We start from the raw sequence: 27,864 nt of genomic DNA, 5'->3' as shown, positions 1-27,864 counted from the left end.
TAAGAATCGGGGAGTCCTGTAACATTAATTTAACTCATTATTTATTTTGATGTAATTAATATGTCACCATTATTACACTAGCATATAAAAGTAGACATGTCAGACCACTGCTGGACCACTGCTGTTAAATTTGACAAGGAACATCAACCCCATGGCAACACCACTTTTTCAAATACGGTTCTGTTTCTAAGAATTGTGTGGCCGAGAAACTGAGACTGAAAGAAACCCCCAAGTGCCAAACTTGATCACAGACGTTTCTGTTGGTTAGGAAAAAATTATAGGCCCATCTGGAATTGCAGCAGCTCCATCTAGTGAAGAAGGCTGGTTATCGAAGAAGGCTGGTTTATCGCTGTGGTTGGATTGTATAGCTAGCATACTTCTGGGTTTCCCATGTACCGTATCCTTCCCCTGCTTTTTCCCCATGTTCAAATTTCTATACGTGACCCCAGCGATCCAAACCTTGCTTTATATTTCTAACTCTTCACATCCTTTGCACAAACAAGTACAAATATTTCAATTTGACTTAGGGCTGGGTAGTGTTTAGAATGTAGAAAACCTACATCGATTGGGGGAAAAACATTTTTGGAGGTTTTCTGATAAACATGAATGTTTAAAGAAAGGCAAGGGTTGGTTTGGTATGTTACGATTCTTTCACCAAAGATGATAAAGACAACAGAATTGTGGATTTACTTATTTTTAATTGAAAAGACACATGTGCCTGGGCACCCAGATACACACTAAGATGGGAATCAACTCTAGGCTACCTCCAAAGAAGTGGAATTGATAAATCAAATCTCTTTGGAAGGAAAGGGGTTTCCAATTTCATGTGTCTGTAACACTGATCATTGACATGCTAATAGCCCTCAGAAAATGTGTTCAATAATGCTTTAGAAGCCAACATGGTAAAATCTTCTCTCTTACAATGAAAGGTTTCTAATAATAAAAACAGGAAAAAGAAATATAGGATCATTTATACTGGAAAACTTGGTTGTCATTAGTCATCACACTTAGCACCAAAAGTTGCCGGGATGCCTGAATCCTGCTGCACAGAAAGTTCCACACAGTAACATCATTCCTCAGCATTTTCCAGAAGAGCAGCGACCTGGGAAAACAGAAGGAAAGAAAATGTAGAAAAAGAGGCAGACATTGTTCCATATTTCATCCTTGCACTTCCAGAAACAGGTTGCAGAAAGGCATGTGGTGGGGATGGAAACTGATCAGATAGGAACCAAACTATGGAAGCTCTGATTTGTACAACAGACTGAGTAGTAAGGATAGAGAACAGCCGCGATTATGAAAGATAGGGATCCCACTTTCTTACCTCTGTACCCATTTCCCAGAAATCCATTCATTCCATACTTAGATTCTTTTCCTCCTAGAGCAAAATAGAAAAAGTGACTTATTTTTTTTCCTTACTCTCATTTGGTGTACAGAACCCTTTTCCATTTATTCCAAAGCAAAAAATTCACTCAAGACCATTTGTACTGTAGCCTCTTTTTGTACAAATCACAGTGCTCAAACATCCAATTATCAAAACATAAAGTGAAACGGCATTGCAAAAACTACAGTATGCAGTGCATGCCTATGCATGCTTTCTCAGAAGCAAGTCCTGTGTTCTATGAGTTACTCCCTAGTAAGTGTTCAGAATTGCAGCTCTAGGACTGCAGCTGTTATGTTTGGCATTCCTTTTGTGGTTGCCGTGTTCAGTTGCTTCTCATAAAGATCTATCAAGATCAGAAGAACTTTGCATTTGTCTTTGTTCAGATGTTCTAATGCTGTTTTATTTCTGAGAATTGATATTATTTTGTAGTTGCAAACATATGTAAAGTTACTTAGCATATGTATCAAGTTTCAATTTTTAAATTTTATGATACCCCCATAGCTACCTCCATAAAAAAAGAAGCCTACAATACAGTGGTACCTCAGTTTAAGCACTCAATTAGTTCCGGGGAGCCATTCACTCCCCGAAAAGTACTTATTTAGTTAAGATTTAAAAATACTAAAGGTGAGTTATTTTACTCATTAATCAGGATTACACATGATTTTTAAATAAGTTCAGTTGTTTTACTAATAATTGTTAGTTTTCTGAAAATGTCCATGGGGTACTTAGATACACTAAGAAACGGGGCACATGGATATGTATAAAAGTGCCCCGCTAGTGTACAATAGTGCCCCAATATACAAGTTTGCATGAACTAGTTATTCTGTTTTCCAGGAAATGGTGCGAACTTATAAACCTAAAACTGATAGAAGAATTATCGATGAGGAGAACGTAAAGACTGCTGTAGCTGAAGTTATATCAAAGAGATTGTCTATATGGAGGGCAGCTAACAAATACAGGATCAAAGCTGCAACTTTGCAACATCGCATTGAAAAGTTTCGAAAAACTTTTGAAGAAAATGAAGTGTTATCTTCTAATATATATGGGTCCAAGTACACTGTTGCACAGGTTTTCTCAACTGAACAAGAGAAAGTGTTTACTGAATATTGAACTGTAGTAAAATGCACTATGGGCAGCAAGTCTTGGTTTTGGCTTATGAATATGCAGAATATTTAGGGTGTAGATATCCAGAATCCTGGGGGGGGGGGGAATAGATGTGCTGGGAAAGATTGGGCAGCAGGATTTAGAAAGAGGAATCGGGACCTAAGCCTCAGAAAGCCAGAAAATTTGAGCGCATCACAAAGTTTTGCATTTAATAAAACCATAGTCACTGATTTTTTTTTTTTACAATTATGAACGTGTAATGACACGCCTGATGATTTCGCACCAATGCAAATGTTAGATTCGAGTTCTCAAGATATTGCTGATGTTACGGATGCAACAAATGAAGAAAATACACAAGAGCTAGGTTTTGTGGACATGGATATTAGCCAAAATGATGAGATTCCTGAAAACTGTGAAGACGAGATACCAGTTGTTGAAGCCAACCCCCTTGGGAACCGATTGGAAGAGGATGTTACATTATCTCCTAAGGTCGCTCCACCAGGCTCTACACCAATATTGTTCCCTGAAGTAGTTAGACCATATTAAAAAAAAGTCATTGGTAAAAATACTCATCAAAGAGAGGAAGAGAAATCGAGAGTCTTCACTGATACACCCGAAAAAGATCGATTACAGAGATTGCACGAAGAGAAGGAAAGAAAACAGCAAGTTTAAGTGAAGCAGAAAGAAAAAGTTGAAAATGGCAAAAAAAATATTGGGTTTAACGGAAACTAAAAAAACTAAGAAGAAAAGATGTCGTCGTTCAGAATCTGAGTCCGATACAAGTTGGAATGAATCTATGGAATTGAGTGATGATGATGATGAATATTTTGAAGTTGCATCTAATCCAGAAGATGAGGATATAAATTTTGATGTTCCCAATCCTGAAAATATAAATGTTGGAGATTTCCTACTCATTAGATCTGAAAAGAAAAAAAACTTGTTTACTATGTGGCCAAAGTCATTTCCAAATATAATATGACTGATTATCAAGTGTCATATCTCAGGAAAAAACCAGGATCTTGTATGTTTGTCTTCCCCATTGTAGAAGATAAGGCAAGCATTGATTTCAAGGATGTTGTTTTGCAGTTGTTAAAACCAAATTTCTCAAAGGGCAGATCTCAAACATCTCTCTATACTTTTTCTATTGACTTCAGTGGATATAATGTGCAATAGAAGCTAAAAGTTAAGTAATTATCTTATTTTTTATAAGCATTTTGTTTTGTTTAAATTACTATTTTTTACTACCTAATGTGAGGTCTTATACTTCTTAAAGTTTTTCCAAAGTTTTTTTTTTAATGGATAGGTGTTTGAGGAAAGAATATAAGTTTTGCTGTTTTGTTAAGAAAACCTTCCATAAAGTCTATGATATGTGTGAAACACTGTTAGTTTTGAGACATAATTTAGATTTTAAGTAACAAAATGTAAGGCTGATTGATTTCTCACAATTTTTTTTCCATTAAATTTTTGTAAATGCCATTCTCATACAATTTATGCTTTGTTTCAAAGTGTCCATCCTATGTACAGTATCTAAATGCCACGTGGGTGGGGCAGAATGATACAAAACCCATTTTTTACTCGGATCATTATATTCTCATTGTCTTCTAACTTTAATGGTTCTTTTGATTGCTATTATAACATTGATTAGTTATGCCATGCATAAAGCAATTTTATTTATTTATTTTATTTAACTCATTTTATTTAACTCATTTTGTTTAACTCATCAATGTGCCCCACTTGTTTGATATGTATGACTACACTTTCCAATGAGAATGCGTCCATGTAAGTTGCTGAAGCATTTGAAAACCTCTCATAATGACAAGAAGGATAAACCACTGGAATATTTTCGAGCATTGCAAGATAAATTTGAAACGACACCTACATTGAAGAAAATGTTTAGAAATCGGTTTTAAATGATAAAGGCTTAATCACATCTCATGTGATATCCAAACTGATAGCCAAGGAAAGAAAACCACACACTATAGGGGAGTTACAGGTAGGTAGCCGTGTTGGTCTGAGTCGAAGCAAAATAAAAAAATTCCTTCAGTAGCACCTTAAAGACCAACTAAGTTTATATTTTGGTATGAGCTTTCGTGTGCATGCACACTTCTTCAGATACCTTCATCTGAAGAAGTGTGCATGCACACGAAAGCTCATACCAAAATATAAACTTAGTTGGTCTTTAAGGTGCTACTGAAGGAATTTTTTTATTACACTATAGGGGAATCCTTGATTTTGCCAGCAGTGTCTGTTGTTATATCAACCGTTCTGAACAAAATGCTTGTGAAATAATTGAATCCATTGCAAGATGTATTGATGAAATGGCAAAAAAATATTGAAAGCCAACTAGCCCCGCAGTCAAAAGTTCAAAAGTTTGCTTTCCAAATTGATGAATTGTGTATACAGTACCAGATAACACAGCCGTACTGATGGCTTATGTTAAGATATTTGCATGATGACAAATTGAAAGAAGAAATGCTATTTGCTCAAAAGCTTAAAACACAAACGGTGAAACAATTTTTGAAGAAGTAAAGAGGTAAATCAGTGAGAAAGATATCCCTCTTGAGAACATTCTGGACTGTGCTACTGATGGTGCTGCTTCTATGACAGATACAGAGGATTTATTGCATATTTGAAAGGTGTGGCAGAAGTATTCTGTATTCACTATGTAGTTCACCGACAACACTTGGTTTCAAGATTGCTAGCAGGGTGCTTGCATGAGTCTCTACAAATTTTAATAAAAGCAGTAAATTACATTAAATCAAATGCACTTCAAGACCACCTGTGAATTATTTACTCAGCCTAGCGCAGAATTGCCTTAACATAATGGACAGAGACGATCTTTGGTTATCCCTCACAGCAGTAGAAATGAATATTAAAAGTTCTGTTTCTGGTCATCAAGCACAAGGGTCACATTGATCAAGAAATACTTAAAAGTATAAATTTTTAGGTAATATTTTGTAATGAAACATGTTCTATTTATAAACAAAACATTTAAATAGCTACCTGTCTACTGATAGCACAGGGGTGGGACACGGTCAGAAAAAGGTTGAGAAGCTCTATACCTCTTGGGCAGGGAAATCCTATTTCTTTCTCATTGCTACAAGAGAACACAACTCTAGTACCACTTACCGTATCCTCCCAGTGCTTGTCCAGGGCCCAGTGGACTGCCATACCCTCCTGGAGTTTGTCCTGCTGAAAAGGGACCATATGCTCCTGCTAGACAGAACAAGAGCCAAATGAAGGCAGCAAGGCAACTGGTTGCAAAAGGCACCCCCAATTACACCAATCCCAGTCAAACCTATCCTAAAGATCAATGGTCGGGAGGGGAGCAGTGCCATTTTAAATATATTTTTTGGTATTTTATTAAGTGCCAACATTTTTAGCATACAATCCAATACGCATTTGATTTTTTCTCTTTTTTTGTCAACTTCCCACCCCATTTTACATGAAGGGGTTGTTTCTCTCCTGCTGCACCCTATTGGGAGCTGTGCTTTTTATTACCATATTATCTTGCACCTTCAGCCTTACCTGCCCCCAGCCCATTAGCTTGGGGGTCTCCTCCATTCATATATCCTATTCCGTTCCCATTGCCTGCAAAGGATGCAGAGGAAGCAGAGAGTGAGAAAGAGGGAAAGAGCATTACAACAAAAGACCACCCCAAACCAATTAGTCCATGAGCTCAGGCTCTTGGGATTAAAAAGAATAATAAATTAGCTCCAGCCTACTTCAAGTTGATATATTCTACAAACATCAACTCTAAAGGAAAACACCAGTTGAATCCCCTAATCTGGAATGTATCAGATTTTGTACACGGGCGGCATTAAATGAGAGCAATGTAAATATTTACAGTTGCTAACTGCATGCCTCAAATGCATCTGAAAGCTTTGCTTGCTATCTGTGAATAGTTGTGTTAAATTCCAAAACTTGTATCTCAGGGTGCCAGATGCAAAACAGCTGGGCTTTTGCACCTTTAATATTTGTGTAGAAGAGGTAAGCTCAGCGGGTGTAGCTTGTCATGAAACTATTAAAAGGGTAGGAGCCGTCCTTTTTTGCATCTGGCCACCCTAATGTATACACAGCAAACTGAACCTAACTTGGTCTACTAACTGATAACATTCTATCACTTTGGTGTGCCTAGTTCTTTGGGACTAACTGCTACCACCAGAGCCAAAACTGGCCATGTAACTAGACCTCAGTATTACTAGCTTGGTGTACTCAGTTCCCCAATCCATACTGCTTTTCAGCAGATGGATGTGCTTGAAGCTCTACTCTAGTTCTGTGACTAGGTGGGCTCTCTTTCACCTACCATATTTGGCTGCAGCTGGGTCTGCACCAATACCATCAGAGCTACCAGGTTGTGCTCCATAGGGGCTCTGAGGAGCTCCTGGAAGGCATGAGAAGAATAAAAGTTGGGAGGGCAAGGGGATATGATTGCCCACCCCACCAAAAACAAATCGCACCGCAGTCCTGGAGAAAGCACACTACTTGCTGAGATGTACAACAATGCACAATAAGAATTTATAAGTTAAGCCCAACAAGTCGCAGCCAGGACTCTGTGTACTAAAGAGTTAAAAGTCTGCAGCAAAAGAAAGCCCTGACTCTTGCTATCAAAAGTAGAATTCTGCAGCCTATATATAAGGGATGGGGAACGCGTGTCCCTCCAGGTGTTGCTGGACTCCAGGGCCCATCAGCCTCAACCAGGAGAGCCAACAGTCAGGGTTGATGGGAGTCTTGGGCTGGTTCACAGTCCCGCAGACGCTGTGGTGGGCCGGAGTGCGCGTGCACGCATGCACAAATGCTATTTCCGGCGCTCCTTCCGGCATGGAGAAGGCATGCACAGCTTCCCATTGGCTGCAGGAGCTTCCTGCAGCCAATGGGAAGCTGGCCAGCATCATGGAAGGTGATCCCTGCTCTGCTCCACGCCAGTTTAGCGTGGCGCATGGGAGCCAACCAAGCAGGTGGGGGGGGGGTCCCGAGCAGGCGGCAGGGGTCCATGGGCCAGTTAAACTACCCCCATGGGTCGCTTGTGGCCCATGGGCCTTAGGTTGCTGACTCCTGACATAGATGTTACGCAAATGAAGCAGGTTTACATGTGTGTTCTGCTTTGCATAAATGGTTCTGCCCTGAGTCTACACAAAGAAGAGTATATTTCACAGCTACCTACTCTTCACTTTGGGGACCCAGGGCAGAACCATTTATGCAAAACAGGACACACATGCAGACCTGCTTCATCTGCAGAGCATATATATTAGTACCACAGCTGCTGTGCCTACGAGCCTGTATTCACTGATTGAGGGGGTCTCCAATCTTGGGCCCAGGGCCTCAAAACCCTAAAGAAATCTAAAAATTCATTGTGGAAACCAAAAAAATACCCATTTTGCAGTTCTGACCCCCTGGAAAAAAGGCAGCCCCCTACAAAGGGCCTTAAAATTCATGGTTTTATTAATAATAATTTGGGAGAGCCTTCTGAGACTACCAGTAAGGGTGCATGAGAGCCCCAAAAGCACTACATTTGGGACCCCAGATTGTGTGTGTGTTTTAGTTGTACCTGAAATAATCAGCACTTGACTCAAAATTGTGCTTTTCCTGCAGTCATACAGAGTACCAGTCTGAGGCACACCTACCCCCTGCTGTCTTAACTTACCATATCTTCCAGCACCATAGTCTCCTCCCAGGCCAGCAGCCTCTGGCTGCCCACTGTATGGGAGTTGCCCTGTCCCTGTAATACAGATAATAGGAGCCCAAGGAAGAGCAACGGAAAGTTACAGAGAGGATCCCTTGATTGCCCCTTTGGCACCCCTCTTTCCCACAACTTAGAACAATTCTAGAGAATTTCTCCCATGTTGACACAGGAGGACACACCTGCACTAAGTCATTCCGTTTCCCCTTCAGGAAACTAGCTTTTTAAGGAAATGTCAACACCTTTGCAGAACAAAAATTCCCTGCATTCTCTGGGTGAAGCCGTGACAGTTGAACTGGTAATACAATAAGCATTCAACACAGTCACACCCAGGCCATTTTCACCCTCCCTATGTTTCCTAAGTCATTTATGCAGCAGTTAAGGCATGTTTCACCCCCTTGGGGCCAGCTGATGCTAAAATGCTTTGCAAGTCTACTCTGCTCCCCTTCAAGCTGCACAAAACTTTGCCAGGCTGTTTGTCAGTTGCCTTATGAAAGGAAGGAAGGAAGTCTGTTTTCCCTTAGGGAGCACAAAAAAGTCTTACCTCCGTATTTAGCAGCAGCAGGATCTCCAGCAGGACCTCCTAATTGACTGCCATAGGGAGTCCGGGCACCTGCAAACACATCCAAAGGGTCACCTCCCTGCCTGCCTGCAATCCTATAATGGCTCATTTCTGAAGAAGTGTACTAGGAGGTCAACCCTTCCGCATCCTCTGATTCTTCTCCCTAGCTGCCATGGGCTTACCCAGGATCAAAATTAGGGGGGGGCACACCAGCCACGCCCCCCACCCCCAGCCACCCGATTGGCTGGCAATGACATGGCCGGGATCCCCTAGGAGGCATGGTCAACATCCACGCCCCCCCCGAGGGGAGGGGGCCGGGCACACGGAGCCACCCGCGCTTGCGCTTCTGTCTCGCCCGTTCCTTTACTGGCAGCGGTGACTAAAACGAGGCAGCAGCAGCGAAGCTGCCTCCATTGAAGGAAACCTGGACCTGGACCAACTTTAGCCCACACTCCTTCAAGTCACAGCGAGCACAGCACAGAAAGTGCTGCCCCACAATGCTCTGCGGCACCTCATTTGCATACCGCGGAGCATTGTGGGGCAGCACTTTCTGTGCTGTGCTCGCTGTGACTTGAAGGAGTGTGGGCTGAAGTTAGCCCAGGTCCAGTTTTCCCTCAACGGAGGCAGCTTTGCTGCCGCTGCTGCCGTTTTGCTTCAGCCGAGCAGGTTGAGGCGGAGCACAGTTGGTAGCGTCCCTGCCTGTCGTGCTGTGCTCTCCCTTTTTTGCTTCTAGGGGGGCAGCTGCCCCCCCTGCCCCGTGCTGGGTACGCCCATGCTAACTGCAGTTACTAGATGAAATGGAGGGGACATGTGAGTGATAAGAGCTGATCAAATGCAGTCAAGGCAGAAGGAGAGCTTAGCCTTTTTACTCCCATGTCATTTTTCAATTGCCCCTTCCACTGAAGCTCTTGTCTGGTTTGCAGGGCAGGGAAACCTACGCAGGGAGAGGAGAGGACCAACACACAAATCCAACTGTTGAACTCTTGTTGCACTCCAGTTCTACACAGACAGGGGGATCTGCTCATGGGCATAAGAAGGTGCTCAACACTGGTGTTAAGCTATTTGTCAATCTAAAGGTAAAGGGGCCCCTGACCATCAGGTCCAGTCGTGTCCGACTCTGGGGTTGCGGCACTCATCTCGCTCTATAGGCCGAGGGAGCCGGCGTTCGTCCGCAGACAGCTTCCGGGTCATGTGGCCAGCATGACAAAGCTGCTTCTGGCAAACCAGAGCAACGCACGGAAACGCTGTTTACCTTCCCGCCGGAGCGGTCCCTATTTATCTACTTGCACTTTGGTGTGCTTTCGAACTGCTAGGTGGGCAGGAGCTGGGACCAAGCAACAGGAGCTCACCCCGTTGCAGGGATTCGAACCGCCGACCTTCTGATCAGCAAGCCCTAGACTCTGTGGTTTAACCCACAGCGCCACCTGGGTCCCTTCTATTTGTCAATCTAGCCCAGTACAATATACTCTTGACTGGCAGGAGCTTTCTTTTGTCTTGTCTTGTGCAATCATTCTCATCCCCTACTACCATTTCTTTTGTTGAGGTAGTCCATGGATCAATTTTGGGAGCAAGATGTGACCTATCCCTCTTTAAAAGGATCTTCTCATTGGCATGTGTGCTGTTTCCCACACGGGGCTCGTTCACACTTTTGCTTGTCCCATGCTTTCTCTGCATGGGTTGGAACAGTTTTGCCTTTGCCTGCCACTCCTCCCACCCCAAAAACCCGCTATTTTAACACTAAATTAGATTAAACGGCAATCCACAGAAAACCTGATTGGCCTTTGTTCTAATACAGCACTAAGCCACGTGTTTTCTCAGGGGAATGCAGCAGGGCAAACAGAAGTGTGCATGAGCCCTGACTTAGCCTCAAAACATTTGTCTGAACTTCCTGTGGCTTGTGCCATGTGGCATGGACTGTGCCCCAAACACATCTAGCTTGGCCCTTAGTGGAAGGCAAAGGCCCTTTACACGGGCTCAGGTATGCTGCCTTCTTAGCACATATTCTGCAGCTGAATCTCGGGACACTGAAAGGAAGTTCTGGAGCTGAGTCAAGGCGAGCCAATGGGTAAGTCCTGTAGCCTGTCTCTTTCTTATCCACTAACCTCCCCCCGCCCCGCCTCTACTGATGAAACGTCATATCTTCCCCTCCACTTACCCACTTAGCCCTAAATTTATTCCCCTATCGCTGCCAGTATGGCATAGTGGCCAGTGTGGCACTTTGACTTGGGAGACCTGAGTTCAAATGCTGACTTAGCCATGATACTCACAGGGCAGCCTTGAGCAAGCCACTCACTCTGCAGTCTAAAATGTGTCATAGGGTTGTTGTGCTAAAATGCCACTCCAAGCTCCTTGGAGGGAGGGGGCAGGGGAATAAAATGAAAGGAATAAATACTAACCATTCCCATTCCCATATCCAACACCAGGATATCCATTTCCTCCAGCTCCATAGCCTGAGAAAGAAAAAAATTGAAAATGATGGGAGTGGGGGAGATCTTTTTGAGAGGTATAGAAGCTATATATTCAGATCAAAAAGCGAAATTGATAGTAAACAATACTTTGGCTGATTATTTTGATATAACAAAAGGTACTAAATAGGGGTGCCCGTTGTCACCACTGGTATTTATCACGGTCCTGGAGGTATTAAATAAGAATTTGAGAAAATTGCCAGAAGTCAGAGGTATAAAGATTGGAGTAAAAGAGTATAAATTAAAAGCCTTTGCAGATGATGTGGTCTTAACATTAGAAGACCCACAATCTAGTGTACAAGAAGCACTGGTGAAAATTGAGGAATTTGGGCAAGTAGCAGGATTTAAACTCAATAGAAGTTAAACCAAAATGTTAGTGAAGAATATGGTTAAGGAACAGCTAGATGAATTGCAACATAGATCAGAAATTATGGTGGTAAAAAAAGTGAAATATCTTGGAATTTGGTTAACATAAAAAAATATCAATTTGTTTAATGATAATTATGAATCCAGATGGAAAGAAATTAAGAAGGATTTAGAAACATGGAATATATTAAAGTTGTCATTTTCTGGAAGAATATCAGTGGTAAAAATGAATGGACTACGCAAGATGTTATTCCTATTTCAAACAATTCCAGTGATCAAAGGGACAGGACAATTTAAAGAGTGGCCAAAAGTATTATCGAGATTCATCTGGCGGGGGGGGGGGGAACCTAGGATAAAATTTAAATTGCTAATAGATAAAAAAGAAAGAGGTGGATTCGCCATGCCAGATTTGAAACTCTATTATGAGTCTCTGGATCAGCACATTCTGCCTAAAAGGGGTGGGACGTGTGCAGGGCGGCCAAATAATGTCTGTACTTTGCTTTAGGACAGCTGAGCTATGGGATTTCTTGTCCCAAGGAAAATGCTGCTGCAAAGAATTCAGCAATTCCCAAGGATGGATTAGCTACCAGCAGAAAACCATGTTAGTACTTGCCAGCTGATGGTGCCAAACTCTGCCTCCATTTGCCATCATTTTGTGACTGGCTCTGCCCCCTGCACCACCATTTTGTGACTGATGGACCCAGAGGGGCAAAAAGTGAGAGCCCCCTGGCTTATTCTACTCCCTGTAGAATGGATGGATGGGTAGCAATATGTCTATTTAAATAGACTTTTCAATATGTTGGCCAACTGCTCCACCTTCTGGGCATATATTTTCATTGCCATTTTGTGCAAGTACGCACTGGCTGAAAAGTATTATTTCTGCATTATTTTGCTCAACTGCTAGTGCCTTTGAGTTGGTACCATGATTATGCTTGCCTTATTTCAAAAATTCCCACCTGGACATTGTTTTTGACTGCAGTATTCCAGCTATGACTGGGAAATTCCTGATGTATAGCTGATGGATAACGAAGGTGGACAAGACTTTGCATGCAACAGATCTGCCACAAAGATTTGGGTGAGCTTTCTGAGAATCATGTATTAGTTTTAGCAGGTCACTGTCCCAAACATGGGATAGCAGCATAGACACACACACAAAAAATAAAAGGGCAAGTTCTGCAAAGTAATGTCAGGATAAGGAGCTGCCATTGATCCTCCTAACCCAGTAATTTCTAGTCTGACTGGCCTGCTGCCTGAAGTCTCTTGACCAGAACTTTCACATGCCAGGCTCCTTGTTTCTGGGGCAGGGGATGAACATGCTTGTGTCACAGCAGTCTATGGCCAAAAGCAACACTGTCACTAGTTACATTTGACTCCCCTTGTACCAATTTACTGCAGAGTATCAGAGCGTCTCTCTCTCTCTCACCATTCCCATATCCATTATGGATTCCATTGCTTGGGTAGCCGCCGGCTCCATTTCCACCAATATAGGCTGTTGTACAAAGCATGGAGAAAAGAAAAGTCAGTTGTGGATGGAAGTGATCACTCCTTTTTCTCTCTCCCCTGCCCTTCCTCCCTGGTCTGCACAAGGCAAAATCAGTTTATGATGACAAGTTTCATGGGGGGGGTTTCAAAATAAGAAAGAGCTTCTATCTCAGCATGGGCAGAGTGCTTTCTCCCTACAAATGAGGTGTCACAGCCCTAGAAACGGAATACAGAGGCTCTAGCTTAGATGACATATTTACTAAACAGGGTTGGGCCCCACTACCCCTCTCTGGTGAAATTAATCCTTAGGAAAATTAACAGCAAACCCCACTCTTCCTTCTCTCTCTCTCTCTCTCTCTCTCTCTCTCTCTCTCTCTCTCTCTCTCTCTCTCTTTCTTCCTTCCTTTTGGGGCCCCATCCAACTTTTCCAGCTCACCTTGCTGTGCTCCTGTTGGGTAGCCACCAGCACTGGGCCCTGCCCCATAACCTGCTAAGAGAAAGAAAGAAATTCTCTTTTCACAAATCAGCAGAGATATCTAGGGTTCACCCAGTTGTGGCTGGTGCCTGTTGTGTATGGTAGCACAGAAGGCAGGGAGCCCAGCAGTAGGTGGCGCCAGAGCCAATGACAGGCTACTTCTAATTCTAGCTTTACCTCCCTCGCCCTCCCTGCTGAGTTCTATAAGGCAACACTGAGAGTGAGGAGGAAGCTGACAGGCGGCGTCACCCCTTGGGTGTAAATAGGAAGGCAGGCAGGTGAAGGCTGGCTGACAACAGGATGGGGTTAGTGGGGCAGTGCCCCATTTCCCCTAGTGGACAAGCCACCACTGGGTTTATCTGAAGCTTGTGACTAGTGGCACTCTTCTTGCCTAGTCAGTTCAGAACTGAGATTGGCAAACCAAGCTATTCCCTAAAACATCAGTACATAGGTTATTTCCCCCGCTAGCCTAACTTTGAAATCCTGACCACATTGAACTACTGATTACACCATTAGAAGCTCAATCGGCCTTCCGAATGCCTCCCCCAACTGACACTCTACAGAATACTTTACCTTGCCCTGCTACTCCCTTCCCTTTATCTAGTGGCAGTGATGGCAGTAGGAAGGGCTTTTGGGGACTGCTGAGCATGTTTGCAACAGCATCTGAGGAACAAGGAGCCCTGCTGTTTCCAGGGTCCCTGCCATCCATACTAAGGACTCAGGCGACCTGGAAAACCCAATTTCTCAGGACCTGTAACAACCAGGATCTTGGTGCCCCCAAAATCAAGTTGCCAGGTAAGGAGTATAGCTTGATTTAAATTGCAGCCTGGAGAAGAACTTTTGGATTATTGGAATTATGAATTATGAACACATACAGAATTGCAGCAGACACACAGCCCTAATGTTGGGGAATGGGGGGGCGGTATTTCCTGGTGGAACATTTGATGGTGAAAGTACTGCTACCTGATTTGGAAGGCTTGCCTCTGGCTCCAAGGCCTGCTGAGTGAGGAGAAAGAGACTGGGTCAGACCAGAACACTAGGTACAAAGAATAAGAGCAGGTTTGTGTACTTCATGCTTTTAAAAAATCTACATAAATTTATGTGATCTGTATAAATGTTGCAAATTAAGTGCACTTACTTTGTCTAACTCTCTGCTTCTGGCAGTCATCGAAAGGGGTAAAGAGCTATGCAGAGTGCTCAGTCACGACCTGCTTTGTGGCCATTGAAAATTCTGCTGAGCCCCTCTCTAGCTTCTGAAGGTTTCACAGGACCCTGCTACAGCCAACATGCACTAGAACAGGGGTCGGCAAGCTTTACCTCGCCTGGGCCGGTTCACTCTTGCGGAGATCGCTCTGTGGGCTGGATCGCGTCTGCGCAGATGCGGTTTCCAGTGTCTGCATCTGCACAGATGCAATTTTCGGCGCTGCGGAAGCAAGGGAACTCGCCGAGTGGGCGGTGGATTTGGGAGCAGCTTGTGGGCCGTTTAAATGACCCTGTGGGCCACAGGTTGCCGACCCCTACACTAGAAGCTTGCGTTTTTGTTTCAAGGAAAGCACATATTGCTCAAGATGATGAATTTCCCTTCTGGCATTCATCTGCATTGGCACTGGAGACAAGTGAGCTCTGCTACCACACTCAGATGCGTAACTTCTAGAGACCTTTTTTAAAAAAAGTTTTTAAAAAACTTTCATCACAGAGCAACAATAAACACTAATCTGAGTACCATGGTTCTTGCCCTAAACTGCATACCTCATAATAGGGTAAGATACACATCTTCACACTTATGTCAGATCACGTCTCTCTGGAAAAACCCCAAGAATCTTGACCCCCACCAACCCCCTATTCACATATGCAAAAAAAAGGAAACCAGATCTCTGCAAATTTATTCTCTTTCACTAAACCCCATGCTTATTGAAACTGGTGAATTAATCTTTTGGATAGTATCAGCAGCTCTATGTTTGAAAACCAACCCTGTGGGGTACAACCCCCCTTCCATACTTTCAAGTGTTTTGTCACTTCCAAGCCTGCCGCTGCCAGAAGATGCATATCCAGACCCTTCTGCTCAATCCAAGCACCCTCATGTAGTGATCAGGGTGCCAGGTGTGTGTTTGGAGTCAAGAACTGTCTGGATTATATCCGAGATTACCATAACAGCTTCTCCCCAGGTAACTTCTGGAGGAAAGGGCTGAACCCTGGAAAACGATGTATCCAAGCATCTTGCACCATCAACATTTTAACAATGCACCCTTGTAAGGCAAAATGCAACAACTAGACAGTGGTTTTCATAGAATCATAGAGTTGGAAGAGACCACAAGGGCCATCCAGTCCAACCCCCTGCCAAGCAGGAAACACCATCAAAGCATTCTTGACATATGGCTGTCAAGCCTCTGCTTAAAGACCTCCAAAGAAGGAGACTCCACCACACTCCTTGGTAGCAAATTCCACTGCCGAACAGCTCTTACTGTCAGGAAGTTCTTCCTAATGTTTAGGTGGAATCTTCTTTCTTGTAGTTTGAATCCATTGCTCCATGTCCGCTTCTCTGGATCAGCAGAAAACAACCTTTCTCCCTCCTCTATATGACATCCTTTTATATATTTGAACATGGCTGTCATATCACCCCTTAAGCTTCTCTTCTCCAGGCTAAACATACCCAGCTCCCTAAGCCGTTCCTCATAAGGCCTTTGACCATTTTGGTTGCCCTCCTCTGGACACATTCCAGCTTGTCAGTATCCTTCTTGAACTGTGGTGCCCAGAACTGGACACAGTACTCCAGGTGAGGTCTGACCAGAGCAGAATACAGTGGTACTATTACTTCCCTTCATCTAGATGCTATACTCCTATTGATGCAGCCCAGAATTGCAGACATGGAACACAGAATAGAAATGATCCCTAGCAAAACAGATAATTGGAGCGTATGCAGCTTTACGGCTGCCGTTAGGCCAAATTGCACCAAACACTGGAGGATCAAAACATTAACACACGTGGACACAACAAAAGGCAAGAAAACAATCTCATGATTAGTTTTAGAAAGCACCCTCAGATGAAACCACAGAAAAAATACACCAGCATCCAACGTCCAGTACCTCAGCTCCAGGGTCTGAAAATAAAGGAGGGTGGCCAACAGTTTTCAAAAGGGTAAAATAAGCAGAAGGGTTGAAGGGTTGGTGTTTTTGCCAAGAAGTGCAGCTGGGTCACTTAGCGGTCTTCCAAGTTTGTAAAAAGTCTTGGCACACCCTTTTTAAAATGGAGGGTTAATTCGAGCGAGACGTGTTTAGCCAATGGAATGTTAAGAGAGTAAAGGAACAAGCACGTAAGTGAGGTACCTGTTGAACAGGTAACAAGAGACAGAAAGAAGAAGATATCTGACTTACTTCCCAAGGGGAGGCCAACACGAGGGTAACCAAGTCCTCTATAACCTGGAAGGCAAAGATGCATCATGAACAACGATGGAATAGAAACATCACGTCTATTTCCCCTCTTTTAAGTGGAATTTACATTTGCTTATTCAAATTTCAATTTTAAATCTGAGTGGCACTAAAAACAACAACTTAAGGTCACTTGCAGAGGACCTGTTTATGGAGCCTTCATTCTGATTTGTTTGTGGGGAGGTTGGAAGACTTTGTGTCAAGCAATTGCTATATCCCACACTTTTCACTGCACTTTCCTTAGTGCAAAAAGTCCTATCTTTGGGGGGGGGGGAGTTTGTTGTGCAAGAGTGCAAATTCAGCTTTGATGGTGCAATTTGAATTTTGCCAGTAAGTGACTGAATCTCTGACCCGAAAACAGTGATAAGTCTATAAATATCACTGTTTAATAGAAATAAATATCAATATTAAGGCAGTTGGGCGAAGGAATCACACACCCCAGCTCAACAGATCTTGGCTTACCTTAAACCACTAAACCTGACAACACATACAAGGTGGAACTCGGAAAATAAGAATATCGTCGAAAAGTGCATTTATTTCAATAACGCAACTAAAAAGGTGAAACCAATATATGGGATAGATGCATGACATGCAAAGCAAGATATGTCAGGCCTTTATTTGTTGTAATTGTAATTATTTGTCATTAGACGGGTCAATTATAAATGGAATGTAATTAAGGAAATGTAATAGCAATGTTTATTTTTGTATTATTGTAACTATTCGTTTTATTACTGTGGAATTTCCAAAAGTAAGCATTTGTAAAAATTAAAATAAAAATAAAAAATAGTAAGTTGCCTTACTGAAATAAAGGCACTTTTCGACGATATTCTAAATTTTCCAAGTTTCACCTGTATAATTGTTAAGCAAAGTGGGGGGGGGGTTGAGTTGTGTTTTTTTATAAAAAAAATCTTAGATGCCAAAACAACTTGACCAGCTTTGGATACAATGCACTTTGACTTGCCAGGGTGGGCACAGCAATCTTCTCCTTCTGGCAGTAACATGTCCTTGGCTCTGGGAGCACTGAGACTCCCCAGAAGGAGAGGAAAGGCATCAGTCTGAAGATACCAAAGGTGTATTGTCAATGCTGCTTCTGTCCTTCTGCCCCTGTACATTGGGATTGAAATGGGGGCCACCGGAGCTGGTGCTTGAGCCAGGTTCACGTTCACGAATAGCATCCGTGGGTGCCCCAGCCACTCTGGGCGGCTCCCAACAAAATATTAAAATACAGAAATCCATGAAACATTAAAAGCTTCCCTAAACAGGGCTGCCTTGAGATGCCTTCTAAAGGTCTGGTAATAGTTGTTCTCTTTGACCTCTGGTGGGAGGGCGTTCCACAGGGTGGGTGCCACTACTGAGAAGGCCCTCTGCCTGGCTCCCTGTAACTTGGCTTCTCGTAGCGAGGGAACCACCAGAAGGCCGTCGGCGCTGGACCTCAGTGTCCGGGCAGAACGATGGGGGTGGATACGCTCCTTCAGGTATACTGGACCGAAGCCAGTAAAGTATGTCCTTCCCTCTTTTCAGAAGACATGTTAGCAGAATGAGACCGGGGGAGCAGGGCACTAAACTGTAATTAACAGAGCGAGAGACACACACAATCCTAAACCTGCAAGAGGTTTGTTTAGACAGGCCATTACAACATGAATTTTTAATTTAACCAGTATTTATTGATATTTATTGTTTTATTGTTATTTTTAATGATCTTTTTATGGCCCTCTTGTTGATTTTATCCCTATACTGTATGTTGCACTCTGCCTGAAAATGTGGGTTATATACCCATAAATAAATAAATACATGTAATGATTGATAAAACAAAACACCAACCTCCCTTTCCAATTTCTCTGCACTGGACATAATTTTACAAATCTCTGCCATGTACCCGTTCCTTTACACATGCTTTTATTTTTTATTGTTTGCAAACTTTGTACGGAAGAGCCCCTTGATCACGTGGTTGTTCTTTTCTACACTGTCCATCACCCAGCTCTGCCATTCAACTCCAGTTCATCCTGTTCCCCCCTCTCATGTGCATGGGAGGTAGGAAGAAATGGAGACATGTTCAGTGAAGTGGGAAAGAGAAGCCCTCATACCTGCTCCATATCCATTTGGGACTCTGTATCCTGTAGAAAGACAGAAAGCATCAACCGATGGGCAGGCAATATCAATGACTGCAGAAGCACTCTAGCTAGCTCAGTGGTAGATCATTTACTTTGCAGGTTCCAGATTCAATACCCAGCATCTCCAGGTAGGGATAGCAGCAGATACTCTGTCTGAAATCCTGGAGGGCCACTGCCGGTCAGTGTACACAAAACTGAGCTAGGTCTGACAAATGGAAGGCAGCTTCCTGTGTTCCGGAAACAACTGAGAAAGGTCACTTAGTTCCTGCTAATGCTCTTGGTGGTTGCAGCAATAACCCTTATCTCTGGGCAAAGACCAAGACCAACCATGTTTCTACATTTCATATGGTCCATGGCTTAGCGTTGGCCCCACTGACGGATGCAAGACATCCTCCCCCTGGGTGTCATCCCATGCGCTGCTCACCTGGCTTTCCTGGTTTGTTCCCAAAGCCTGGTCCAGCAGCCCCAAATCCATTCTGAGCACCTGCAAAAGCAGAAACGTCTCTCTCTCAACCTCTTTCTGCCACCATGCGTGGGCCAAGCCCTAATGATCTCTTTAGGAGGGGACATTTTTGTTCCAGTCAGCTTTTGGCATATGAATTGACAGCTTGAAATTATTATTATTATTATTATTATTATTATTATTATTATTATTTTCTACTCCTCTGTATTTAAGTCCACCATCACAGCTAAACTTACCCAGCCCTGCTGGCAATCCTTGGGCCCCATAGCCTGGATACTTCCCTGTGGGAATAAAAAACAGAGGAGGTTATAGCTAGGGGAAATGAAATTAGAGTGATCATAACAGATCAGGGCTTACTGCAAACCACAACATGGTATTTTCCTTGGCAGTTCCCATATGTTATCTACAATGTAGACCAGGGGCTCACAAACTAAGACCCGGGGGCCGGATGTGGCCCAATCACCTTCTAAATCTGGCCCGTGGACGGTCCGGGAATCAGCATGTTTTTACATGAGTAGAATGTGTCCTTTTATTTAAAATGCATCTCTGGGTTATTTGTGGGACCTGCCTGGTGTTTTTACATGAGTAGAATGTGTCCTTTTATTTTAAATGCATCTCTGGGTTATTTGTGGGGCATAGGAATTCGTTCATATTTTTTCCCAAAAATATAGTCCGCCCCCCCCAAGGTCTGAGGGACTGTGGACCGGCCCCCTGCTGAAAAAGTTTGCTGACCCCTGATGTAGACCAATGAGGCCTGGGTTCAAATCCCTGCTGAGCCATGAAACTCGCTGTGGGTGTCTTTCTCTCATCTTAAAGCTACCTCAAAGGCCTGTTGTGAAGATAATTTGTCAATGAGAGAGCACCTTGAAGGAAGTGTGGTGTGTGTGAATTAATTAACCCAAGTCCCCTGCAGTGTACATTTTCTTCTCAATTTTGCCTCAGTTTTAAAGAATTGGGCAATGTTGTGAAGGTGGACAACTGGAAAAGAACAACAAACTATTGCATATTGTAACAAAGAGGATTTGTTCCTGAGGAGCTGAAATGCTTAAAATGCAGGTAAGCCCCTTGTGGGAAATGTACGAGCTTTCTAGAGTTACTGTGAATGACATAGTTATTTGTAATAACACTAAAAAGCTAGTATAATAACTATCAGAGGGAGGCTCATCAGATTTTAAATGGATGCACTGCTCTGTTATACCACCCGGCCGATGTACCGGTAAAAGCAACAGTTTGTTGTCTTAAGTACTGCATGATAATCCTGTAGCAAATGCCAAATTCTGTCTATATTTTCACCCTCCATCCCATACCCCGACCTCAATATTTGCCGCACAACTTACCAGCCTTGGCTCCCGCTGGTCCCAGTCCCAGTCCAACTCCTCCTCCTAAGAGATGAAATACAGACCACAAAGTGTGAACTGCCCTCTTGTACTGGCCATGGGTGGTTCAGCAGAGCCAACAGGGCAGGGTGAGTGAAATGAGGGAAGCCCCATGAAACAGAAAGCAAAGAGCAGGAGATCTTTCAGAGGCACCAGTCAAACTTTGCGTATGCACAGGAACTAGTTCAGGGTCAATATATGCACATTTAAAGCCACTCATTGATTAATGGGAATAATCCCGTTGGTTTTAGCAGCTGCACACTATATACTTATGAGGGGTGGGTGTGATGCAGGATACTTACCCCTCATCAGGGATGGGAAGTAAGGTCCTGCCCGGCCATTTGATTGTGGTTTAAATGCTGGAAAAGATCCATGAGAAAAAGGGAATGAGACTGGATATCACATACATCCTTTACTTCGTTTTTATTTTGGAGCCTTATCATTTCCAATATTGTTGTTACACACCAGGGATCCCCAAACTAAGGGCCGGATGCGGCCCAATCGCCTTCTAAATCCGGCCCGTGGACAGTCCGTGAATCAGCATGTTTTTACATGAGTAGAATGTGTCCTTTTATTTAAAATGCATCTCTGGGTTATTTGTGGGGCATAGGAATTCATTCATATATTTTTTCAAAATATTGTCCGGCCCCCCACAAGGACTGAGGGACAGTGGACTGGGCCCCTGCTGAAAAAGTTTGCTGACCCCTGTTACACACCAAGCCTCTAGCATAAAGTTAATTATAACTCAATAGACCGGTTTTTGAAAGGGACCGCCTTAGTAGAAGAACATAGCAAGAGCCCTGCTGGATCTAGGCCAGCTCTACCATTAAGCAGAGGGAGGCGACTGCCTTAGGCAGCTGATTTGGGGTATCATGAAAAAGCAGCAGATTGTCAATGAGTTATGCACCTTGACCTGATCATGTTCGTGTGTGTGTGTGAGAGAGTGTGTGTGCGCGCGCTGATTGGTGCTCTGTCTCAGGCAGCAAAATGTATTGGATCAGACTTCACTCAATTACTACTCAGTGTTCTGTTCCCACAGAAGCCAACCAGATGTCTAAGTGAAGCCCACAAGCAGCAGCATCCAACTGTTTGTGGTCCTCAACAACCAGTCTTTAGAGGCATCCTGCTTCCAACACAGGAAGGCATACATAGTCATCCTCATGACTAATTAGCACTGACAGCTTTTATCTCCCATGCTTTTTTCTCCTAATCCCGCTTGAAAGCCCTCCAAGTTCACGACCATCAGGATGTCTTTCTTGGGTCCTTAGTTCACACTTTGTTCCTTGGGCTCTTAGTGGACAGCATGTTTTGGAGAACATCTAGAAGGGGTGGCTACGATAGACACTTTCCGTCCAACAACCAAGGCTTTTGTAGTGCCTTAGCAAACATAGATGGTGAGTGAGTTTTCATGGATTACTGGAGCCCACTTCACCAGATGTATGAAAGGTTTGTCTTCAGTTGGCCGGCAGACGAAGAGGAGCTCTGGTCCACAAAAGTTTATGCCACTATAAATCTGTTAAGTCTTCAGGGTGCCACAAGACTCTTGGTTGTTCCTGTTGCTGAGAGATTGGTTCTCCTCTCAACATCTGGCGGAAAGCATCCATCATTCTGCCCTGTCAGGCCCAGCGAAGGTGGCTCTGGGCCCTTCCACAAAGCTCCTTTCAAAGCCTGAGCCCCAGGTGCCAAAGGATTATTTCACCACCCTGGCCATCTGGCCCACCTGGGTCCCACCCTGTCTCCTGGCTCAGGGAGCTGGCCTGCCTGTCTTCGGGACTTTGCAAGGGGGTGTCAGTCTCCTCTCCCCTGAGAAGGGCACTAAGGAGGCCTTTGTGTGTGCAGGGCTGCCCGGGGCATGGAAGGAATGTGGCATCCTTGTGCCAGGTAGAGATGTGACCTGGAAGGAACAGTATGCAAACTCCCAATCGCTGCCCTGAGCCTGGACTTTCTGGACAGCTCGGGGGCCAAAGAGGGATGTTGGGGTTATGAAAGGAAAGTTGGTTTGTGGGGCTCCTCTCCAATTTCCACGGGGCTTGCAGCCTCCTGACGCCTTTGCAATGCACAAATTCTGCTGTCATTTTGTGGCACCCTATGCAATGATCACCCAATTGCCATTAGCTTTGACTTATTCTGGAATTAACTACCATGGTTATGACTCATGGGTATTATATTAACTACTTGTTTACAAAGCAGGTAAAATCTACTAAGCACTGTCCCAAGACAAACAAGCAAGGCAGCCCCTGCCTGAAGAATCACAATCAGGCCACAGTTCAGGGGAAGCACGTGTTGCCTTGCATGCAGAAGGTCTCAGCTTCACTCCCCAATATTTCCAGGTAGGGCCCTTTCTGAAACCCTGGAAAGCTTCTGCCAGTCAGAGTCGACAATACTGAGCTAGACAGAGCAACAATCCAATTTGGTTTAAGACAACTTCCTAATGTACTGGCATAGTATCAAAGGGGAAAAAAGTCTATGATTCTATTGGAAAGGAAGAGGAAACAAGAGACTTAAGGGAACAATGATTGAAGGTGCATTAAAGGTAAAGGTAAAGGGATCCCTGACCATTAGGTCCAGTCGTGACAGACTCTGGGGTTGCGCGCTCATCTCGCATTATTGGCCGAGGGAGCCGGCGTATAGCTTCCAGGTCATGTGGCCAGCATGACAAAGCCGCTTCTGGCAAACCAGAGCAGCACATGGAAACGCCGTTTACCTTCCCGCTGTAGCGGTTCCTATTTATCTACTTGCATTTTTGACGTGCTTTCGAACTGCTAGGTTGGCAGGAGCTGGGACCGAGCAACGGGAGCTCACCCCGTCACAGGGATTCGAACCGCCGACCTTCTGATCAGCAAGCCCTAGGCTCAGTGGTTTAACCACAGCGCCACCTGGGTCCCTGAAGGTGCATTATGTTGCTTTAATTGATTTTTGGCATGGAGCACTATTAGTGGCAGCTATATCAAACTGGTGCCTTAATATATTACTGCATTTTGTTTGGTTTTGTTGCAATTACTGGTTTTTTTTAAAACACACACACACACACTAATTTTAAGAACCTGCAGAAGTTGCAATTCGGCAGAAAGGTAGTACAGAAAACCAAGCTGCTTCCAGGGGGATGTTTATTGTGGAATCGGTGCTGCTCACAGCTGCATCACAATGCTATTGTAACTCATTCCTCCCACCCCCCTAATTAAATACAGATCTACCCTTTCTGATAGAAAACAAGTTTTAAAAAAACAAGCAATACCCTTTTAAATGTCTTTGTGGGATGGGGTGAGTTGGGGGTTTTTTTGGTTTGTGTTTCCCCACCCTTGTTTTTCCTTGTATTTTTATGCTGTGAACCACCCTGAGCTCTACAGATGAAGGGTGATATACAGATTTAATTAAATAATAATAATAATAATAATAATAATAATAATAATAATAATAATAATAATAATATGTTGCCAACAACCTTGTTTCCAGTATTAAGTCCCTGCCTGGAAGCATCCTGGATGAATGAAATAAAATCAGTAGTAGTTACAGAGTCTGTAAGAGGCAGGATGGGGTTCTTCCTAGTGGGGTTTTAAAAACTGAGAGGGAGTTGCAGAAGATGAGCCAGTTCTCATTAAGTGACCTGAAGCAGATGACTTTTGGTCCTTAAGCTGAGAAGTACCTTTGTGCTTCTCTCCCCATAGTTGTGCCCTGTCCCTTGTGGATGCAAAAGAGGATATGCAAGAGACATAAAATTTATTTATTTTGCTCCAGTTGTGACCCACCCTCATTGAAGCTGCAATCCTACGGGTGCACACTTAATTGGAAACAGCAGGGCATATTTACATGGACCACTTATTTCAGAGTTAGCATTCATGGGACTGCACTGTAAATCTTCAGCATAACAATCCTCTCCATTCTTTTGAACAGCACAGTCCTATACCTCAATTAAGACTCTGTTGCACTTGAAGGATATACTCCAAGCCCAGCATCTGCCCTGGAGGTGTTTTGGACTACAACTCCCATCAGCCTTCAGGGCACCTGGTCGGCAGAGGCTGCTCTAGCTCCTATCCCTGCATTTTGGGATGCTCAGTTGGGAGTGCAGGAATGATTAAATTTAACATCAAACTTCCAGTGGTCAAGGGAAAACCTGGCAACATATGAGTGATGATCTCCTTCAATGTAAATTACCCAGTTCCTGCATCCTCCTTACCCACCTCTCACTGCATTCTGGTGCCCAGATTTACATTTTATAGAATGCCAGCCCTTATAGCCCTCATTTAAAAGCACCTATAACATTTGCCCAACAAAGTGTCTCACCGACATCACATTGCTGGTGCAATGTGAAAGGCAGCATGGTGTAGTGGTTAGAGAGTTGGACTAAGACAGGGGTGGAGGCTGAATGGACCTTTCCAGACACACCCTCCCCCCTCAGGCCATGGCCTTTACTGACCCTGCTTCACATTCTCTATTTGCTTTCTTTCTCTTTCTCTTTTGATTTTTAAAATAAGCTTCTATCATGTCTTTCTTACCCATCTCTTGCAAACAGTCCCTACTGTGCATTATTTCCCTCCTAGGAAAATGGTGTTATCCCTCTAAGAGGAGCACGAAAACTGAATTTTCTGTTGTCTATTTCTGTTTCTTCCCTTTTCCATGTCCGTCTCCCAGACTTACCTCCTCCCTGCAGACTGACCCTGGCCAGGCACAACAGCAGAAGCGAGGTGCAAAGATTCATCTTGGCCACTGTAAAGAGTCTGCAGTACCTTCTCAGAGTCTCTGGGTGCCCACTGGACTTGGAGGGGGGGCAGCCCCTTTTATTCCCTGCTTATGCTCCGCCCACCTCCCACCTTCTCTCCTCATTGGGTGTCTGGGCCACATTCCCTTCTACCCTGCCCAATGGGCTCCAAGTATGAAGCACAGGGACCCTCGCATACTTCTGCTCAAGCAGCCTTGTTCTCTATACATACATCCACATCCTTGAAAGACGCACTTGCTTCTAAGGCTATCATCTCACTCCTCTCTGCATTTTCCAGAGGAGACCTTAGTACCACAACTCTATTATACTTAATGAAGCATTAAAAAAAAACTTTTACAGGATACAAATTAATTAACTATCATTTTTTAAAAAAAATTGGTTAAATGATTTGATCTGCTTTTAGGCTGAGCAAATTGAAGTCTCACGTTGAATGTAGCTGATCTGTAAAAAGGACTTTGTAATCTGAAAGTGGGGGCAATGTATGTACTTCTGTAACCCAAGGAAACCTTTAATAAAAACAATAATAAAAAAATACACCGGGATATCATCCGGTCATGGTGCTGCTTATGTTCCCATCTTCCCTCAACACACCTGCTTCACCTGTCCACAGATACATTCTTAATGCCTCCCTCCCCCCAAAAAAACCTTTTCTGTTTTATATTCCACATGCCACAACATGTAGATTTAACTCTGCTTCCATTTCTGAAATGAATAGGGAAGGGGGAACTCTGCACCTTTCCTCAACTGCTTAAGCCACTCCTTGCTAATCTCAGATATTTGGGAGCAAGCCACTTAGTGGAGAAATGCGGCTAGGCACTCTGCATGTTGCTCAGACGGCCTCACATCTATTTTCTAAGGGGCAGGGGGATCCTTGGCAAGGAAAACAGGATGAGGCCTAGTGCAAATAACTCACACTTGCATGTACCATACAGTGGTACCTCGGGTTACAAACACCTCGGGTTACAAACACTTCAGGTTACAGACTCCGCTAACCCAGAAATAGTACCTCGGCTTAAGAACTTTACCTCACGATGAGAACAGAAATCGCACGGTGGCAGCGGGAGGCCCCATTACCTAAAGTGGTACCTCAGGTTAAGAACGGTTTCAGGATAAGAACGGATTCCGGAACAAATTAAATTCGTAACCAGAGGTACCACTGTATAGGCAAAATACATATCTCCTTCACATACAGAGAGCAGAGCCCTGGCAGAGACCTACAATGTCATTTATGTGCAATGTCTCCCTCTTGACATGGCACTGATTGTCTTGTGGCACTGTGGGAAATGAAAGCCATTGAGATTACCCACAATACCTTGGGTGTCGCGTTGCATTGGCGACACCCTTAAAATGGCAGGAGGCTCACAGCCACTCACCACAGATCATAGCTAACTCTGCTGAGGAGCAGGCGCAGTCGCTGATGTGCAAAAGTCCCCCCCCCCCTCTCTCTCTCCATCACCCTGATGGCACGTTGTCCAAGACTGCCAAGATCCTGGATTCAAATCTGTCCAGGATCCAGGGCTGGGCCAAGACATGTTGTGGTCTGACGCATGTATAGAATTCTATTTCATGTGCAGCAGAAAGGGATGGGAGAAGGGCCAGGATTCAATTCAGTTTGCATTTAAAGGTGAACTTACCTAATTTTACTTGTGACATGAATTTTTTTAAAATTTGCAAAATTAAAACTTGCACTTCTCCCAGTTATGCAAGTCCCCAGCCAATAATGCATATATTAAGAGCGTGCATAAATTGCATATACTGTAGTAGTGAAAATATACTGAAATTCATTATATTAGGGGGAATACCTTTCAAAAATGAGCGTATTAGGCAAAACTGTATACTGAAATACATATATTAGGAGAAAATTCGCACTAAAATGCTAGTGAATTCTCATGCAAACTTTTTAAAAAATCAAAAAACTATTGTAGAAATGTCAAGAAAAAATGAGAGAAACTGAAATTGACGGATTTAGAAGAAAGTGACCAACCCAGTGTTTAAATATTACTTCAACAATGATCATGTTGAACCAAACCTGCAAGTGGCAGGCTAGCTTAGAGGGTGCTGAGCAGGCCACACAACACCCACATCTTGCCCCTTCCTGGAATCTGCCGCCTGAGGCACCCACCTTACTCAACCAAATGGCTGGGTCGGCCCCACCAGGATCCTCCCTTAAAGCTAACACCTCTTCGTGAAGATTCGATTCCCTTTGCCCCCAGTGCACCTCTGTGCTGAGAGAAGCTGCACCTGTTGAATGTCTGCT

At 43.8% G+C, this 27,864-nt stretch overlaps 1 protein-coding gene across 10 annotated transcripts; it reads right to left on the bottom strand.

Annotated features, from left to right (window-relative positions):
• Nucleotides 1-33: 33 nt before the first annotated feature.
• Nucleotides 34-27,864, bottom strand: GREP1 (glycine rich extracellular protein 1). Of its 10 annotated transcripts, none has more exons than XM_060281567.1 (18): nt 27,730-27,864; nt 21,193-21,249; nt 20,852-20,896; nt 19,751-19,795; nt 19,476-19,535; nt 19,025-19,054; nt 16,887-16,931; nt 14,479-14,514; nt 13,477-13,530; nt 12,982-13,047; nt 11,124-11,177; nt 8,710-8,778; nt 8,130-8,204; nt 6,792-6,869; nt 6,014-6,076; nt 5,615-5,701; nt 1,322-1,375; nt 34-1,102 (listed from the first exon to the last, which is right to left on the bottom strand). In XM_060281567.1, the coding sequence occupies exons 2-18, from the start codon at nt 21,197-21,199 to the stop codon at nt 1,077-1,079; spliced, it is 894 nt and encodes a 297-aa protein (XP_060137550.1). In that variant the 5' UTR covers nt 21,200-21,249; nt 27,730-27,864; the 3' UTR covers nt 34-1,076. The 10 variants fall into 10 exon arrangements, with proteins under 10 accessions (XP_060137550.1, XP_060137549.1, XP_034991555.1 ...); XM_060281566.1 differs by lacking the exon at nt 27,730-27,864 and adding an exon at nt 25,526-25,725 and having other exon boundaries at nt 14,479-14,511; XM_035135664.2 differs by lacking the exon at nt 27,730-27,864 and adding an exon at nt 25,526-25,725 and having other exon boundaries at nt 20,852-20,893.

This window comes from Zootoca vivipara, chromosome 13 (assembly GCF_963506605.1).
Source record: "Zootoca vivipara chromosome 13, rZooViv1.1, whole genome shotgun sequence".
Taxonomy (NCBI): Eukaryota; Metazoa; Chordata; class Lepidosauria; order Squamata; family Lacertidae; genus Zootoca; species Zootoca vivipara.
The sequence above is the reverse complement of the archived record's forward strand: the minus strand, read 5'-3'. Positions and strand labels throughout refer to the sequence as shown.

What these genes read in the sequence shown, in the direction of transcription:
- GREP1 (XM_035135661.2), bottom strand. Translation starts at nt 25,586, where the DNA reads ATGAATCTTTGCACCTCGCTTCTGCTGTTGTGCCTGGCCAGGGTCAGT. An exon ending in AGGATTGCCAGCAGGGCTGG is followed by an intron (nt 19,536 to 19,750) that starts GTAAGTTTAGCT and finishes CTGCTTTTGCAG; the next exon opens with GTGCTCAGAATGGATTTGGG. An exon ending in CCATAATGGATATGGGAATG is followed by an intron (nt 11,178 to 12,981) that starts GTGAGAGAGAGA and finishes TTTCTTTCTCAG; the next exon opens with GCTATGGAGCTGGAGGAAAT.